Here is a 19,920-nt window from a genome sequence, read left to right as displayed (position 1 = left end):
TAATAATAATAATAATAATAATAATAATAATAATAATAATAATAATAATAATAATAATAATAATAATATTTTAATTTGTATACCGCCCTTCTCCCGAAGGACTCAGGGCGGTGAACAGGCAGATAAAATATAAATACACACAATAATTAAAAACATCCCTTAAAAAACTAATTTAAATGCCCAAAATGTTAAAAAACGTACTCCCCCTTAAAATAACACAGTTTTAAAAACCCATCCAATAAAAATAAAAATCAGGCTAGTCCAGCCATACGAAATAAATAAGTTTTAAGTTCGCGGCGAAAGGTCCTAAGGTCAGGTAATTGTCGAAGTCTGAGGGGAAGTTCGTTCCACAGGGTCGGAGCTCCCACAGAGAAGGCCCTCCCCCTGGGGGCCACCAGTCGACACTGTTTGGCTGACGGCACCCTGAGGAGTCCCTCTCTGTGGGAACGTACCGGACGATGGGAGATAGAAGCCGGCAGTAGGCGGTCCCGTAGATAGCCCGTAAATAATCCCCATAACATTGCAAAATAATTTCTGAAAAATTGTCAAAGAGTTTTTCCTTTTCTTCTTCTCTTCCCAGAGCAGGGCAGGACAATGGCTTTACTCTCAATCAAAAATCTTGATTAGGACAGGCATGTGTGCATTAGATCTGAAGGCAAAAAAGGTGCTTTGGAATTCACAGGGAGAATTGGAAAGCATCTGCTTGCAGCTATTTGTTTGCATCTTTTCATCAGACTGCAAGGCTGCTGGAAAAAAAAATCATGTGTGGTTTCAAGCTTTGCATGTAGGTGTAACTGGATATTCACATATATTCCAAAAAACATTTCACCTTAGATTCTGACACATAGCCTGGCCTTGCTATGTTGATAGTGCCATCTCATTAGACAAGCACATATATTGAAAGGAAACAATAGGACAGGAATGGTAGGCACTATTGTGCACTTATGCACGCCCCTTATAGTCCTCTTAGGAATGGGGTGAGATCAATGGTAGACAGTTTTTGGTTAAAGCTTTTGGGAGTTTGAGAAGAGACCACAAAGTCAGGTAGTGAATTCCAAGCATTAACAACTCTGTTACTGAAGTCATATTTTCTGCAATCAAGACTGAAGCGGTTAACATTAAGTTTAAATCTATTGTTTGCTCTTGTATTGTTGTGATTGAAGCTGAAGTAGTCTTTAACAGGAAGGAAGGTGTGAATGAACCTCTATTTAATTGGCGATCACTGATTGTCTTTTATCTTCTTTTGTTAGAAAGGCTTAATAAAGTTCTTACACAGTGTAAGAGATGTGCTTAAAAGAAATTGACCATTCATTTCTAGAGATCCTAGAAGAAAAACAAATTTTGATTTCTGATGACTATCTGGGCAAGCCAAACAAGTTTTCATGACAAGATTTCAGAAGTGATTTATCTTTGCCTGCTTTTTCAGCCTGAGAGAGAATGACCAGTCAATCAGCTGGCATAATGCCTAAGGCAGGACTAGAAATCCTTGTCGCCTGGTTTCTTGCCTGGTGCCTTAACCACTACAGAGGCAAGAACCAAAGGAGCAGTGATGAAACTGAAGAAAAAAAATAGTATGGTGTACCAAATATAAACCCTAATCTTCAAACTGTGTGTCTTACAAGAATGACAGTTTGAAAAGGTTCTTGCAAACCAACCAACCAAAAACCTATTTAGTCTTGTGATTCCCCAGCAGATTTAAGTTCAGAATGACATAGTTATGAAAACGTTTAACATGATACTGTGGTATTGTATTTGAGACAATATTAAATGCCACTTTTTTGGTTTTCCTTTCACAGCAAAACCCACAGTCATTGATGTAGACATCTATGTTAATAGCATTGGCCCCGTGTCATCAATAAATATGGTAAGTGTCACACAAACAATTATTTTATTGGCAGGGCTGCTTCTTGTATCAATAACCAAGTTCTTTAATTTTTCCTAAATGTGAGGTGAAATGTTATGGCTGCAGATGTCATTCTATCTTCTGTTCTTGTTCTGTGTGCCTGACAAGTCTTTGTCCTTTTCCCAAAGGGCAAAAATAACCCTCAGCAAATAGCATGCTGTGATCTGTCTATCACAAAAGTATGAATATTCAGTGTATCTTCAAAAATACAGAATTGAAATAAAGCTATGGGCAGACTACAGGCGTTTGTTATCCCCCAATGCAGCAAACTCTGGGAAATAATGCTGTTGTCAAGAAAAATGACAATAAAAGCTAATAACATTTTATATTTACTTTATATACTTTATATACTTTACACTTTATATTTACTCAAAAGTAGGTTCAGAGAAGTATACTTTTGAGTAATTGTGCTAAGCTTGTGAAGTTTTTTAATGTGAAGTTTTAAGATGTTTTGCTTCTGAAAATCTTTGCTGCTATTCATTGGAAGTCTATTTGATGGTGTACATGGAGAAGGCAAAGGAGGGCAATTAAGATGACAAAAAATCTGGAAGAAAAAGCTCAAAAGGAACAGTTGGAGATGTTGGGTACTTTTAGCCTGGAGAAAGAAAGACTCGTGTGGGAAACACAACTATTTTCAAATATTTGAAAGGCTGTCATATAGTAGATAGAATGGCTATCTATCCTCATAATTCATCTCTCACCACCAGACTGTTTTCTCTGAGGGATGAGGTCAGACTTCATAATTTAATGTTCAAGACTTTACTCAACTTAAGAATCAAAATTATTTTGACTGTTTCCAAAACTCTGTTAAAGCATCCCCTTAATACAAAATATTGCATAAAAATAAAATTCAGATATTAAAACCACTTTAAATTCTTTATAAAATTCCCCTGATAATACATCAGGGCTGAAAGATTTTCGATTTTGAATATATTGAAAACTTCAGAAATTTCTGAAATGTAAAAAAGAGGGTTCATATATTGATTCAGTTCTGGGAATGTTAATCTATTTAAGAATTGATTATTTTTTATTGGTGATGGATTATTTGAAAAATATAATTGTTGAAAAAAGTTTAAATTGTTCATTTATACCTTTGGATTCGGTCAAAATTTGACACTGCTTTTTTTAATTGCACTAATACATATCTTTCTTAGCCTTTTTCATTTTATTTGCCAATATTTTAGAATTTTTATTTACATATTCATTATATAATATGCAAGAAAATCTGACAGATTTTTTTCTGTCTCCAAATCATCCAACTCTTTGTAAATACTATCTGATCTAGTTCTATTATAGTTTGCTATAATAAATTGTTAATTTCCAAATAAAGTTTACTTGCCTTTTATGTTTGTTTTTTAATCATGTTGATCTAATGCATCTACCCACCTCTTAATATTGTTTTTATGGCATCCTACCTTGCTATCCCAAAACTGCTTTTCCAAAAAGCAGCTGGATTTTCTTGATTTTTTCCCCTTAAAATAATGTTGCTTCTCATCCAAGCAGCTTTTTCAGCTTCTTCAGAATTGAAGAAGCTTCTTGGATGAGAAGATAAACATTTTCAAGGAAAGAAACCAAGGAAGTCCAATTGCTTTTGGAAAAACACTTTTGAGATAACCAATCAGCATGTTTTTAGTAATGTTTTATTTGTATTATTTTCTTGAAAAAAATTCTCAAAGTTTGGAAAGGTTGTTGCTTTCCTGCTTCAATACTATGGGATTGATTGAGTAAATCTCTTCTAATTTAATTGAATAATCTCTTCTAATTTAAGTGTGATAATCACTAGAGTGTGATCTGAGATAAGAATTGGTGCAATTTTAATTTGTTACAGGAAATTTGAGAATGTTTTAGATATCCAAATGAAGTGTAATATGAGATTTATGTCTACCTGAATAAAATATATGTACCTTTGTTGCAGAGTTCACAATAGTCCATATCTATAAATCCATGAGTATGCATTAAATTAAATTAAATAATTAAATTCTAATTTCTACTTTCAGGCTTTAATGTATCAATATTAAAGTATTTTCCTATTGTAAATGATCCCAGTTACAATTTTTCCTATTCATACTTTTTGTAGGAAATTGATTGGACCCAATTAGGAGACTTTTATGTATATGTTAGAGTTAATGCATTGTTATCTATTTTAATATTAATTATATGTAAATAAAAGGAAATAATTGTATTTATGGTTCTATTTATTATTTTTAAAGGGAAACCTCTGACTTGTGTTCCAAAGACCAGAAAAAGGGGATTTTCATGATCTAAAATAAAAGATAAAACTTCTGCTTTCATATATTCCCAAATGCAAAGGCCCTAACTGAATTTTCTTACTGAAATCAGGCTGATGGATAAAAAAAGAATTATTTTTCTTCCTAGATATTTCCAACTTCTAAAGCCCTTTGAAATATGCCTGTCTGTTAGAGGGTTGGCAAGACTTGTTAATTCTTTGAGGCATTTGAGAAAACTAGTAAAAAATATTCTTTAGTTTTGTTTTCATTTATGTATTAATTTCCCTGGATTTTAATTTTGTTTTTAAGGTTGTTTTATAAATTGTTTTAATTTAAATTATATTGAACCACTTTGAACTTTAAAAAAAAAATTCTCTCACACAGAAACATAGTAAGTGCATTTTGTCCCTGAGTAGTGATCTACTCAGAAACTGATTCACTTTTTCTTCCCCTGTGGGATGCTCATTCAGGAATAAAGAATAAAGAATTGCCAACTGAATAACATTTGAATATATTTTACTGAACTGGAAACATATACACATTTGTGCTTTTGCAGCTTTGTGTACAATAATACTGGCAGCCTAACTAGAGTATGCACATTTAATGGTAGAAGGATAAACATAAATGTACATTTTTCCTTCCTTCCTTCCTTCCTTCCTTCCTTCCTTCCTTCCTTCCTTCCTTCCTTCCTTCCTTCCTTCCTGTCTGCCTGCCTTCTTTCCCTCCCTCCCTCCCTCCCTCCCTCCTTCCTTCCTTCCTTCCTTCCTTCCTTTCTGTCTGCCTGCCTTCTTTCCCTCCCTCCCTCCCTCCTTTCTTGCTTCCTTCCTTCCTTCTCCCAACCATCCAGCAAAGTCAGCTGCCCAATCAAAGCTTGACTGACGCAAAGTCACTCACGGAACTTCCATTGTTGAGGCCAGACCCAAACCTGTCTGTTCCTAATATTAACCTCTAGCTCACATCTGCTTTCTCTCAGGGTATTTCTGCCTTGGGGAGCTGATGAGAAGATTTTTGAAACTCTCTCTGGCAGGTGCTTGTGACAGGACAGCAAATGAACAAATAAGTGTTGGCAGAAATAAATAGGCCTGCCTGTGGCTTCTGGGTAGGGAAAGAAAGACATCAGTTGGCAAGAAGACAGTGAACAGGTGGATGTTGATGAGGAGACTGTGGGGAAGAAAGTGGTCACCAGCTGGTGAAAGCAAGTGAATAGGCAGACAAACTGGTGAGAGAACATGAGCGATGGACCTACACTGACTGGCAACAGACTGAACACAGGTGCTTTTATTGATGGTATCTCGTCTGTCTTTTGTTTCTTGAAGGGAGTTCTTAATGTATTTTATCTCAGTTTAGATGTTCATGGCTACTGATTACACTGATTTCTCATTGGGGTCTCCAATGATGTCTTTAAAATGCATTCTGCAAACCTTGTTTTTTTTAAAAAAAATATAAATCTGCCTTTTGTTATTTGTATTTATTTGTTAGATTTATAGCTTGCCTTATGCTCAGGCATTCAGTATGATGTATGTAGCACTCCAGCATCTCATTTGTCCTCACAACAGCCCCTGTCTCTCCAGTCTCTCTGCTCTCTGACGGGGGGGGGGTGTGTGTGAAGGAAAAACCAAGCAATTTCTGTAGGCAATTTCTTCTTTGCCTAATCCCCCCGCCCCCACAAAGCACAGAGATTGTAGAGAGAGATATTTTATGAGAGCAAGCTTTTTGCTCTTCTACACAGTGAGAGCAATTTGAGTATGCCAGCAGTGGGAAAGGATCAGGCAAAGGAAAGATTGTCTATAGAAACCGCTTGCTTTTTCCCCCTCCCCCTCCTTCCCCAGGGAGAGATTGGAGACAAAAGAATTTCAAGAGAGTAAGCTGTTTGCTTAGCATACCTGCAGCTTCCACTCCCAGGGTGCAGCATGATTGCCCAGCTTTCAGTGTGTACAAGACAGTGAACAGGCACTCGGGAAAGGGGGATATATGGGAGGCAAACAAAAGCCAAAGGTGTGAAACTATTTTATTTATTATTTTATTTTATTTATTTGTCACAACAGTATATATAAGCATAAGCATTAAATAACTATACGATATATAAGCTTACATATAAGCATTAGTATGTAATAACTATACGAAATTGGATATAATCAAGGGAACATTAGGACAGGAACAGTAGGCATGTTGTTGCTTTTATGCACGCCCCTTATAGACCTCTTAGGAATGGGGTGAGGTCAATAGTAGATAGTTTTTGGTTAAAGCTTTAGGGATTTTGGGAAGAGACCACAGAGTCTGGTAGTGCAATCCAGGCATTAACAACTCTGTTACTGAAGTCATATTTTCTGCAATCAAGATTGGAGCGGTTCACATTAAGCTTAAATCTATTGTGTGCTCATTTATTGTTGCAATTGAAGCTGAAGTAGTCTTCAACAAGAAGGACATTGTAACAGATGATTCTATGAGTTAAACTCAGGTCATGTCGAAGACGGAATAGTTCTAAATTTTCTAAACCCAGGATTTCAAGTCTGGTGGCATAAGGTATTTTGTTGTATTCAGAGGAGTGGAGAACTCTTCTTGCAAAATATTTCTGGACACATTCAATTGTATTAATGTGTGAAATGAGGTATGGGTTCCAGACAGGTGAGCTTCTATTCAAGAATTGGTCTAGCAAATGTTTTATATGCTCTGGTCAGTAGTGTAGTGTTTCTGGAGAAGAAGCTATGCAAGATTAAGTTTACAACTCTTAAAGCCTTTTTTGCGATGTACTTGCAGTGGGCTTTGGCACTTAAATCATTTGATATGAAAACTCCAAGGACTTTAACAGGGTGGAGGTCATCTACAAGGTAATGTCCATCGATCTTGTATTTAGTGTTCAGATTCTTTTTTCTAATGTGTAAAACAGAGCATTTGCTTTGTCTTACACTTTGTCTAAGCAGGCTTGTCTTTACAATCGGAAAGCACAGTCACGTTCACTTGATATCCCAATTGGTGACTGCTTTGATAGTGACAGAGTTACTTGTCGCAATTTGGGTTCTTAAGCAAGAATGATCTGTATTGTGAACAATGAGGATTGACTACCGTATATACTCGAGTATAAGCCGAGTTTTTCAGCACGTTTTTTGTGCTGAAAAACGTCCCCTCGGCTTATACTCGGGTCTATACGGCTTATACTCGAGTTTTTTTTTTTTTTAAAGCCCCTCGGCTTATACTCGAGTATATACGGCTTATACTCGAGTTGTTTTTTTTTCTTTTTTTCACATTTTACCGGACGGAAGCCCTGCCGGTGCAGTGAGAGGCGGGCGGGGAGCCGCCAGCCTTCTCAGCTGAGGGAGGGAGGGTTTCCCCAACCGGTAGGTGCCTCATTTCCCACCCTCGGCTTATACTCGAGTCCCCAGTTTACCCCAGTTTTTGGGGTAAAATTGGGGACCTCGGCTTATACTCGGATCGGCTTATATTCGAGTATATACGGTATATATGATCATACTTGCTGGTTTATAAGGAAACAATCACTGATTACCTTAACAGATACAAGAAAGCTAATCAAGGTCAGATTTGGTTAGTATTTGGATGGGATACTTCTAAGAAATTCCAGGTCTATAAAACTATGAAGTTATAAAAAAAAAACATCCTGAAAGTAAACAATGACAATCACTTCTGTATTGCTGCCCCAAACCCTCACCTGGTTGTTGAACCCAATTTGAGCAAATCCTTTCTTTGTGCAATTCCTGTGACAAGATAAGCTGTTCAAGTATTAAGGCTTACTTGAGAGTACATTTCACAAACATCAGCAGAAGACACTTTCCAGAATCAGGATGAAATTGCACGATGAGACTTGCAATTCTACCCTGCCCCCCCCCCACCACTTTCCTGGGAGTAAATAAGCCCCTACTAAATATAATACATTTATTGTCGACTAATTGTACATGCTGCTTTCATAATATTTATGTATTTGTAAATGAAAGAATAGAGGCCTATCCTTGAAAGGAGGAGGAGTGATCGAATCATTAAGGGAGGAATTTCAAAAAAGCTTATTCACTCCTAAGAAAGTGGACAGTATAATAAAGAAATGCAAAATAATTCCACCTTGATTTTGTTTTGGGTAAGATGAAGTGGAAAGTATTCTACATTCTGCTATCTTACTATATCACAATAAAGAACATTGCTAGAATCCCTATACAGGTAGACCTCAATTTACAACAGTTTGTTTAGTGACCATCTGAAATTACAATGACATTGAAAAATTGACCAAGGACTGTTTTTCACACTTATGATCAGTGGTGGGATTCAAATTTTTTTACTACTGGTTCTATAGTACCGGCTTGATGAGCGTGGCAGGGGAAGGATACTGTAAAATCTCCATTCCCTCCCCACTCCAGGGGAAGGTTACTGCAAAATCCCCATTTCCTCCCGATCAGCTGGGACTTGGGAGGCAGAGAATAGATGGGGGTGGGGCCAATCAGAGATGGTATTTACCGGTTCTCCAAACTACTCAAAATTTCTGCTACTGGTTCTCCGGAACTGGTCAGAACCTGCTGAATATCACCTCTGCTTATGATCATGTGGTCACATGATCAAAATTCAGCCACCTGGCAATTGATTCATATTTATGATGGTTGCAGTGTCCCAGGGTCATGTGATTGCTTTTTGTGACCCTTTGACAACCAAATGGGGAAGCCAGATTCATTTAACGACCATATTACTAAGTTAAAACCTGAAGTGGTTCGCTTAACAACTGTGGCAAGAAAGGTTGTAAAATGGGGCAAAATTCTCTTAACAGATGTCTCACTTAGCAACATAAATTTTGGGCTCAGTTGTGGTCATAAGTGGAGGACTACCTGTAGTTTGGTCTGTTTTTTTTAAAAAAATTCTACCTCAACAATTAACATTTTCTAAAGCTTTGGGTATCTCCAGATTGACTATAAGGGATAATCAATAGATGCCTAAGATGTGCTATCAGAACTGAGTCACAATTGTGAAAATAGGAGCCCCACATGAAGGGAAAAGGCTCAGAGCATAGACAGAGGAAACTAAATTTAAAATAGAAGGCTTCTTCCAAAGTAAAATTTAAAAAAATGCTTATAACTTTTGAAAAATATAGCCATAATGATGAATTGCAATTCTTCTAACCATATAAATCTAGTAAGTGTGATATAAATAGGTATAATATGTGTTGGTTTCTATGTGAAGGTAATAGTACAATAAGTCTTCATAATATATTTGTTTGCTTTTTTTAAAGGGAATACTTATTTTTCCTTTCTTTTGGGAGCATGGTATAGAAACTGATGAAATAATCAGCAAATCATTTTAAAGTGAGATGCCTGCAAAATTTAAAAAAACAAAACATTCCTATCTGTGTGTACTAGTGAAGTTATTCCCTGGTTGGATGATAAAATGGTCAGTCAAAAACTACTTTGCCTGCTGTAGCTTGAAAGCCATTCCATAGCTTTTAAACAGGTTTTTTTTTCTTTTTGGAACACTCTCAATCAAAACTGTCTTACTTTGGAGATAGTTCAAATCTGAGATGGAACCTTTCACTCTGAAGCTTGTCCAAAATGGCCACAAGCTCTAATAAAAAAAAATGCTTTATTTTCTAATGAATGATAAGATACAATAAGCAATGTAGGCATTACATTATTTTTGTCGTTTATGGATTTATATTAATGGTTCATATTTAAGTACATCTAAAAGCTTTTACGCTACTAGCTCTCTATAAACACTGCTATCACTGCTAACTAGTGGCCGTTCTTCAGAGTTGTTGACACTCAATTGCTTTGGAAATCAAATTGTTCTGTTAGCACTAATTTGTTTCATTGATTTCCATAAGATGTAAGTGCAGCTAAGAATTCTTGGAAGTCAATAATGATCTATTATTGAGGAAAAGAGTTCTTTTGAAAGCACTAGTCTGTGAGGCTGTATTTCTTTTACATGTCCTTTGGGGAAGTTCCATGGAACCTGTGAGGTGTAACATTTTTCTGCAATTTGTTAAAGCAACCCAACTCTATTCAGTATTTCACTCAAACTTGAAAAAAAAGAAGAAGAAGCAGCTGTTTTAAGGAATCTGCTCATTAAATTTATTATGACCCTTAAAGCAGTAGCACCTTCTTCTCAAGTTCTCCAGAAACCTGAAAAAGTGACAGATTGATTTAAATAGCAACAGGCTGCATTTTGGAAACACACACATCATTGATGTGTTACATGCACATACAATCTTTCTTAATACATCTCTTATCTTGAACCATCTGTTTATGTGTGAATGAGAAGATAAAACTAGAGAGAAATAGTAAATAAAGTAAGCTAAAGCAAATATATGGTAGTCATAGTAAAACCAGATACATCCTGATCTGAGATTTAAATTAAGGGTGTGGCAATTGTCCTTTGGTTCAAATCCCAGGTGCTGCCGTGTAACGGGGTGAGCTCCTGTTACTTGTCCCAGCTTCTGCCAACCTAGCAGTTTTGAAAGCACGTAAAAATGCAAGTAGAAAAAATAGAGACCACCTTTGGCGGGAAGGTAACACGTTCCGTGCACCTTTGACGTTGAGTCATGCCGGCCACATGACCATGGATATGTCTTCGGACAGCGCTGGCTCTTCAGCTTTGAAACGGAGATGAGGACCGCCCCCTAGAGTCAGCAACGATTAGCACATATGTGCGAGGGAAACCTTTACCTTTACCTATGACCCTCAGGGATGCTTTTTAATAGGCTTCTCAATGTAAGATCTTGTTCACTAAATTGGGCTCTAGAGGTCAGTTGGGATTGTTATACAGGTATTGAAAGTTACAACTGCATTGAAAAAACTGACCTGTGATCATTTTTCACACTTATGACCATTGTAGCATCCACATAGTCATGGAATCAAAATTCAGACACCTGGCAACTGACTCATATTCATGATGGTTAGAATATCCCGAGTTTATGTGATCACTTTTTGCAATTTTCTGAGAATCAAAATCAATAGGAAAGCCACATTCACTTAATAACATGTTATTAACATAATGACTGCAGTGATTCCCTTAAAATTGTGGCAACCAAGGCTGTAAAATGGGCAAAACCCATTTAACAAATGTCTTACTTAGCAACAGAAATTTTGGACTCAATTGTGGTTGTAAGATGAGACTACCTTTTCCAGCTTCCTTGCTGCACAGCAACTTGTCTGTCTGAACTTCTCGATTTCATTTTTGGCTTGGCAGTGGGGGACTTCAATCTGCCTTCCCTAGGAATGAGGTCTATGGTAGCTTGGGGGTATGTGGCCATCATGACAGCCATGAGCCTAACCTAGGCCATCAAGAGCATGAAGTAGGACAGTGGTCACACTTGGAATCTGGAATTCCTCTTGGAGCAGTTGGTTGCCATTTGGAATAAGGGGATGCCTGAGTCATTGGATGGGATCATGCTCATGCAACTTCTCCCCTCTCATTGAGCATACATTGTGGGCCTACTTGACCTCTGGGTGGCTTTCAATACCATCAACCATGGTATCCTTTTGGATTGGCTCAGAGGATTAGGGGTATGGCACAGTGTTGTGTTAGCTAAGGCATTCTCTGCTATCAGGCTTGCAGAATCTTCCCCCTGCACATTAGGTTAATGCCATACCTTTTGATGTTCCAGAAGTCTCCTAAGACCTGGTTATGCCCTCAGACCTGGAGGTCCCAAGAAAAAGGAGCTTTGTTTAGGTGGCTGTTGAGATGGATGTACTCATTCTCTCTCTGCTTTGGGTTTACGTATATTTTCAGTTTAGGGTCCTTGAGTGGCTCAGACTGCTAAGACAGTCTGTTATTAATAGCAGCTGCTTGCAATTACTGCAGGTTCAAGCCCCACCAGGCCCAAGGTTGACTCAGCCTTCCATCCTTTATAAGGTAGGTAAAATGAGGACCCAGATTGTTGGGGGCATTAAGTTGACTTTGTATATAATATACAAATGGATGAAGACTATTGCTTGACATAGTGTAAGCCGTCCTGAGTCTTCGGAGAAGGGCGGGATGGATATAAATGCAAATAAAAAAATAATAAAAAAAAATAATCATCTCCATTTTAGTGCTGATTTTTCTATTTTTAATGTCTGTTTTTATCTGTGCATTCTTTTTTACCGACTATCATATGCCACCCAGAATTAATTTTGTGAAATGGGTGGCTATATAAATTTCATTAATAAAATAAGTAAATAAATCATTTCAGAATCTTTAGAAGCTACAAGCCACCTTTTCTTAATTTTACATTGAACTGAAATTGCTGCAAACAGAAACCATAACTCTTCAATTTTTAGATTAATTTTAATGGGCATAACTGGCAATGACTAAATTCTGTTGTGGATTTTCTGCCTAGAATAGGGTGTCAAACTGGCAGCCCATGGGCCAGATGCATCATGCGCAGCCCACATCCATCCCAGCTCCACAAATGGGAAAAATGTCACGAAACGTCACATGATGGCAACGTGACGCGGCAAGTTTGACACCCGTGGCCTAGAGTATTTCCTTATAGTCTATCCATATTAGATTATAATCCTTTCAGTATTAAAGTATAATACTGATAGTATTATAATGTGTTAATTCAATTCAGCTATTAAACTCACTGATAATGTATTGTTGCCTTGTTAAACATATCACGCAGGTGTTTTACAAAGTAAATTCCATTTCCTGTGCATCTTTCTACTTGAGGAGTATAAGATACAGCATCTTTCTACTTGAGAAGTATTAGATAAAAAGGTAATGAATATATTTATTAAAAATTGAAATTACGTAAGACTAAATTTGGGGAGGGATGATTTATAGAATCACATTTTGCTTTGAGATTGCTTTAGTGTTGCTAAGGCAACTGGGGAGTTTCAAGAATCAGGCTCCAATATTTCCTTTTGACTATAGAGGAATCTATATCATACTCTTTGAAATCACCCATCACAGGAAAAAAATGGACTCATATATTAAAACAAAGTGGAGAAGATTAAGACTGAGTAAAGAAAATATTTCAGTATATGGTCATATATTTATTTATTTATTCAATTTCTATAGCCACACATCATAGTCAATGACTGGGCAGCTTGCAATTCAGAAAATAAATTATTAAAAATGCTAATAATTAATAGCTAAATTATGGATTTTATAACCATCAGGATAGTGATAGCTATTGATTTAGTTGGTTTTAAGAGAAAATTGGACAAAACTATGTAAGGCCATCAATCAAAATGTTAGTTTGTACATAGCTTGTTTTGAATATCAGTTGCTAAAGAACACCAATGGCAGATTGTCACCACCCTTCTATTCAATTTTGTAAGCTTTCTAAAAGAACCTGGTTGCTTATTGAGTGGCACAGAATCCAATAATCTAGTTGTCCAATTGTACAAGGATCCTTTTGTGTTCTTTTTTCCCCTTCAGTCATATTCAATTCTTAGAGTCTACTTAGACAAGTCCTTACAGGTTTTTTGGCAAGATATTTTAGAGATGGTTTGCCATTGCCACTTTCTTGGGGCTCAGAAAGTTGTCCAAGGTCAGCTGGTTTTGTGTCTAAGGCTGGACCAGAACTCATAGTTTCCCAGTTTCTACCTTGATTCCCTAACCACTAAATTCAAGTAAATGCAGTACAGTGTTAAAAACAATAGTATTGCCATTCCTGTCCATTTTTTATTTTAAAACTGGTAATAACACTTTCAGGATAAAATTATGTTCCACATGTCATAGGAATGAATGTGACTGTCACAGTGTTTATGAAGTACAAGCTTAGAGTCATCGAGAGTCACCTAACATTTCTCCAGGCACTGATTATTATCTTTAAACTAAATACAAGCTTAAGATTCACCGAAAGGAACATTTTTTTCCATGCTGTATCCAGTTTTCACCAATCAACCTGTTGGTTTGTAATTAGCAGGCGGGGAGAATAAAAATGAGCTATTTGTCAAACCTAAATATTTGACAGATTTCTCTTTCTCTTAGCTTTCTTGATGAATTATATACTTTATTTTGACCCAGAAGTGTTATTAACTATTCTAGTACTTTCTCTTTTTTTATCGCTTCTGTATTAAGTTACATTGTTATCTATAATAATACATTTTTCAAAATTAAATATCTTGGGTTTTTTTTTTTTGTCCATATTGAGCTGCCCAGTGGAGGGTCACTTTCTAAGAAGTTCAGAATAGTTCCAAGTAATCTTTTATTAAGGCTTTCATACTTAAAAAGATTTGTTTCATAACATAAGCACAGCAGTTGTACTTCTCTGCTATTTATTCAGCTTCTATGTGAACCTGAAAAGATAAAGCACTGGTTTAATTCAGTGATCATTAAAGCTGCCTGTCCTTTATGTGAATTTTAAATCAGCACCATCGTTTTTCACATATCAAGCAGCAGGCCAATTCTATCTTGCTCTGTAACAAATCTAAACTATATTTTGTCAGACCATCATATACATTATTAGAGATGGAGGCATATTTCACTGTGTGCAAACATGAGCAAGATTATTGATTTACTATCTAGAACATACAATAATAGAGTTGAAAAAACCTTGGAGGTCTTCTAGTCCAGGGGTCCCCAACCTTGGCAACTTTAAGCCTGGATGACTTCAACTCCCAGAATACCCCAGCCAGCAAAGCTGGCTGGGGAATTCTGGGAGCTGAAGTCCACTAGGCTTAAAGTTGCCAAGGTTGGGGACCCTTGGACTAGTCCAACCTATGCTCAAGCAGGATACCTTATACCATCCTGGACAAATGGCTCTCCAATCTCCTTTTAAGAACCTCCAGTGATAGAGCCCCCAAATGCTCTGGAGGCAACCCATTCCACTGATAAATTGTTCTCAATGTCAGGAAATTTCTCCAAATTTCTAGTTTGGATCTCTCTTTGATAAGCTTCCAGCTGCTACTTTTTGTCCTGCTCTCAGCTGCTTTGGAGAATAGGTTGACTCCCTCTTCTCTGTGAAAGCCTCCAAATATTGGAGGATGCTATCATATCCTCCCTAATCTTCATTAGACTAGACCTAACCAATTCCCTCAATTGTTCATGATAAATAATTGAAAGTAACCCATATGGGGTCTTTCTGGGAGTAAGGATGGGTGTTGAGTTAAAGATACAACTCATTTTTGTAAGATGAATCTGTGATAGACTATGATTGTTTAAGTGGACATATATGATCAGATTTCCTATTCTGTTCCCCCAACCCTTCTCTCTGTCTGTATATATTATTTTTCTATCCAAACAATTGTGGACACCATTATATTCCAGAAATGCTTTAATCAGTGGTGGGATTCAGCCAGTTCACACCACTTCGGGAGAACCGGTTGTTAACTTTCTGAGCAGTTTGGTGAACTGGTTGTTGGAAGAAATCATTAGGGCAGAGAACCGGTTGTTAAATTATTTGAATCCCACCACTGGCTTTGAGGTGTAGCTAATCTTGTGCAACTCAGATGGTTTAGTGATCAACCTTCATTAGCCATTGCCAGTTTGAGTATGGATAATAATGAAAGATGTGAAGTTAGAGTTCAAACATCTGGTGAACTATCAGATTGCCCACCTCCACATTTAATCCATCTATCAATCATGTCTGTGAACTATTTACATAAAAATGTTATTTACAATATAACTTTTATTTTCTTAACAATGTCACTTCTGGGATCCTATCCGGAATCACTAATATTTTTGGTCACATTTTTCTTAAGAAAAGAAATATGAAAGCAAGATGAGACATGTTACTAGGGCAGGAAGAAACTTGAAGAATACTCAGACTTTGCTGACATTCATGTAGACTATAGAGGAGGTGAGGGCTGCACAATTTCTGATAACTTAATATTTGTACTGATCTTTATGTTTCATCACTATTTCTGTGGATGTTATCCACGATAATCTTACTTGTTTTTATTACATTGATTTGACAAGAAACAGCATGTACAGTATTCTATATTAATTGATTTTATTGTTTAATTAGTGGCACTTTAATTTATTTTGATTTCTAAAATTACTCTTATATTTGTTATATTTGTCTGACTTATTAGTCTTAATGTTCTATTTTGCTAATAATCTTTTCAGTCAAAATACCTTGTATTTCCCATTTATTTATTTTAATCCCTCAGGTCTAATCTAAAGATCGATAGGTATATTTATTTCATTATTTGATATGTGCTGGTTAATGACTGTAATAAAGGTTTCTTGCATGTTACCTTACTGGCAAACACACACATGACTATTTCATTTTGTCAACTCTGTGATTCCAAACAGAATCTAAGAACATAAGAAAAGCTTTGATAGATTAGACCAAAGCCTATTTTATACCAGGACTTTGTTTTTCATAATGGTGGGTGTCACACATTTAATTTTTGGGGAGTGAGAGGTCCCACAAAAATGGCATACAGAGCAGGTTGCTGTACAGGTTGCTGTACTTCCATTGCTATGAAATTAATGTGAAATATACTGCAAATAGTAATTCACATAATACTGTGTTATGTTCATCTGTTCTAAATCTCTGCTCAATCAATTTAACTGAATGACATTTGAACTTAGTGTTTTGAGAGATGGAACAAAACTTTGTGTTCTACATTTTCTACGTGCCACGCAAGTCACCTTGTTTCAAATTAGAAAGCCCCAAACATTTTATCTTTCAGATATGATGATCAGAAATGTATATAGTATTCCTTATCAAAACATCAAATTTTATTTAAAAATTTGCAATATTGACAGTCATTTTTCTAATGATTCCTGCATGAATTTTGGCTTTTTCACAGTTACTACACACTGAGTTTATTTTTTTACAAAAATTGGACTACTCACTATGATCCATGATCTTTTTGCTGTTTAACTAAAGTTATTTCATACCATCAGTAAACTTACCACAGTTAGGATTTTTGTTTGCATATATACTATATCTCTTTACCCTGAATTGAATCATATTTGTAATTTGGTTGACCATTCACCCAGCATGGAATGTTTTCTATGCAGTAGTTCTTCACAATCACTTTTAGTTTCAACATCCAAATAATATAGTTGCATTCATCTCACAGCTTTCCCTAAGTTAAGATTTTTTACATGGATCATTGACTCCATTTTTTACTTTCTCCATGAGAAAATTGTCCATTTATTCCTATTCTTTGCTTTCTCTCTCTTTTTTTTAACAACCAAACAGTTCATAAAATGACATCCTATTACTCAATGATCTGTAATTTTAATCAAGAGACTTTAAATATATATTTTCAGACTTTTCAAGACTTTTTTATCCCATCTTTATTATTTTGATAAATAACACATGGTCAATACCTTATTCTTTTCTCCTCCTATTTTCACCACAAAGACAACCCTGTGGGATGAGTTGGACTAAGAGAGAATGACTGGCTTTCAGGCTCCAAAAACTCAAAAAGACACATGGTGATTCTTCCAAACAAATTTCTTTATTTTTCCATATCTATAGACAGAATCTTGTCAAACTGAAGTGCCCTATTATCTACAACAATCATATAGACTGAGAACTATTATGGAGGATCTATCTTTACCTTCCTTCTCTCATACAAATTTCTCCTCTAGAATGCACACCTGAGACTCTAGATTAAATTTCATCACATCAACCCAAAATCATGGGTTGATGATTTCATGCCTAAAGCAAGATTAAAATTCACAGTCTCCTAGTGTCTAACCTGGTGCCTTTGCCACTACACAATGTCACCTCCTCTGCATTGCTATGGATATTCTTAAAATACTCTGATAAAAGATTTACATTTGTGGAATTTTCATTGACTTTTTTCAGCAAGGCCTGTTCTTCAGCAAGACATTTTTCTATGATTATGGTTTTTATCCATTTGCCTAGAACAGATATTAAGGTGACTGAATTGCTATTATTTGGAATTGTCCTGGGACTCTTTGAAAATTGGCATCACATTACTTATCTTCCACTCCTCTGGCACTAACATGCAGCATCTCCCCTGCTGGACTGGATCAGACGGGCAAAAACTACTTGTTATCACCTAACATCTTTTGTGCTGATTTTTGTTCCTCTGATTAGAAGAGGCTTTCCATTTTGACTTTCTAACTTCTGTAGCTTTGTGGACACTATTAGAAAGGGCTGTTATCCTGAATGTGGTTGACCCTTTTCTTCACTGTACAATACATTCCAGCTGAGCTTCCATTATTGTAGCTTTAAATCACTTGAAGCACAGTGTAGAAATGTTGTCCTGTTATTTTCCATTCATTTTTTAACCGGTCCTTCATTTTTTAGAAGTTTTCCCTTTTGTAATCAAATATGGCAGAAAATGAGATGATGGATGAGATAGAAAAAGAAAAGTCTTAGGTTTCTATAAAGCTTTCTCCCAGAAGAATCAGGAGAGATTATTTTTAAATTGCAGAAGCTAGAAGCTATTTGTAATCTCTACCATTGTAGAGATTGCTCAAAACGTTGGTGTTCCTACTTCATTAAAACAAAGAAATGGATTCTGAGGAAATCAGTTGTAGGCTACAGTAGGAAACAATACTTCTGTGTTTGGAGATTTTGGGGATAATGATATGAAAAGTGGGGGAGGAGGGCTTGTCTGAAACAAAATTCCTTCCTCAACATAAAGTGAAACCTTTTTTTTCCTTTTTAAAACAATGAGATCCATTTTTCAGTGTTAAAGGACTTACTATAGATAAAGCCAAAACGCTTCCTATTTTCTATGGGTTTCTCTTTCCCTTTTCTGAAGAGCAAGTAGAATAGGACACCACCATGGCAGATAAAGCTTTTGTTGCATATTTTTTATGTTTGGTAAACTTGTAAATGGAAAATGAGTATATTAAGATTTACAGAGGCTTATAATCAGTGGTGGGAGTCAGTCAGTGCTGTCCGGATCGCGCAACCGGTAGCGGTGACTGCAAGAGGCTCCGTCCACCTGCCCAGACATAATGTGTGACTACAGTGCGTGCATTCACATTTGCAAACCGGCAGGGAAGGTAAGTGAATCCCACCTCTGCTTATAATACCCATTTTGCAAACCTTCACACACACAAAAAATATTGTGAGGAAAAGGAGACTTAGAGAGGTTAAATGAGACAATGGGTTATTTGAAGCCTTATAGAATATTCTTCTCCCAGAGATTTGAATGATCCCAACCCTGCTAGCCTTCCAGAAGGCCTTGAAGACCTGGCTTTTCCATCAGGGACTGGGGTGAGGATATTAGCTAGGCCTGGTATCTATGTTTTATTAGGTCTTATAGTTTTGCTTGTAGCTTTGGTTGCATTATATTGGATAGTTTCTTTATTTGCTCCACTTTATGTTTTATATATTGTTATATAAATGCTATATATAAAAGCAAAAACCATTCATGCATTAATCACAAAATCTCCAGAACTGTAAAGCCTACAAACTTGAAATTTGCCACCTATGTTCCTCTTGGCTTCTAGGTGCTCACTGAGAAAAGATTTTTTGAAATGACCATCAGAGGATTAGTATTTCCTATATTATTATTAACATACTCCGAAGCTAAGGAGTTCTACTCCCCCTCCCCCCTCAAAGAAATCTGTTCCAAATGCAAAACACAAGCAGAGGATTTTCACTTTCAGTTTTACTTTCATAGCAGCAAGCAGCTTTACTGCAGAACAGTTGAGCTGAGCCACATCCAGCTTCCTTCCTGTCTCCTTCTTGCTCACGCAGCAAATACTGTTTGAGTTTCCAAATACCCCTCAACTCTTTCACACACTGACAGGATGCTAGCCAGATGAATACCAATGGATGCTGCGGGCTGGGACATTCTACTCCCCCTTTCCCTCTGTTCCAATTGCCAGTTGCATTATATCAACACACTCTGCTGCTATGGAGTTACACATTCTATATTAAGTTTCAGGCTGCAAGTGTAATTTATCAGGCCCGAGTGCATA

The 19,920-nt window shown here is 36.5% G+C and overlaps 1 protein-coding gene across 1 annotated transcript in view; it reads left to right on the top strand.

Moving 5' to 3' along the window:
- GABRG3 (gamma-aminobutyric acid type A receptor subunit gamma3) overlaps nucleotides 1-19,920 on the top strand; it is a 472,076-nt gene that overhangs the window by 73,624 nt on the left and 378,532 nt on the right. Inside the window, exon 3 of the mRNA XM_058186148.1 lies at nucleotides 1,797-1,864. Within this exon, the coding sequence (XP_058042131.1) occupies nucleotides 1,797-1,864 (68 nt within the window). The remainder of the gene's footprint in view (nucleotides 1-1,796; nucleotides 1,865-19,920) is intronic.

This window comes from Ahaetulla prasina, chromosome 5, assembly GCF_028640845.1.
Source record: "Ahaetulla prasina isolate Xishuangbanna chromosome 5, ASM2864084v1, whole genome shotgun sequence".
In the NCBI taxonomy this organism is placed as follows: domain Eukaryota; kingdom Metazoa; phylum Chordata; class Lepidosauria; order Squamata; family Colubridae; genus Ahaetulla; species Ahaetulla prasina.
Note: the sequence above shows the minus strand (reverse complement) of the source record. Positions and strands in the feature narration are given on the sequence as shown.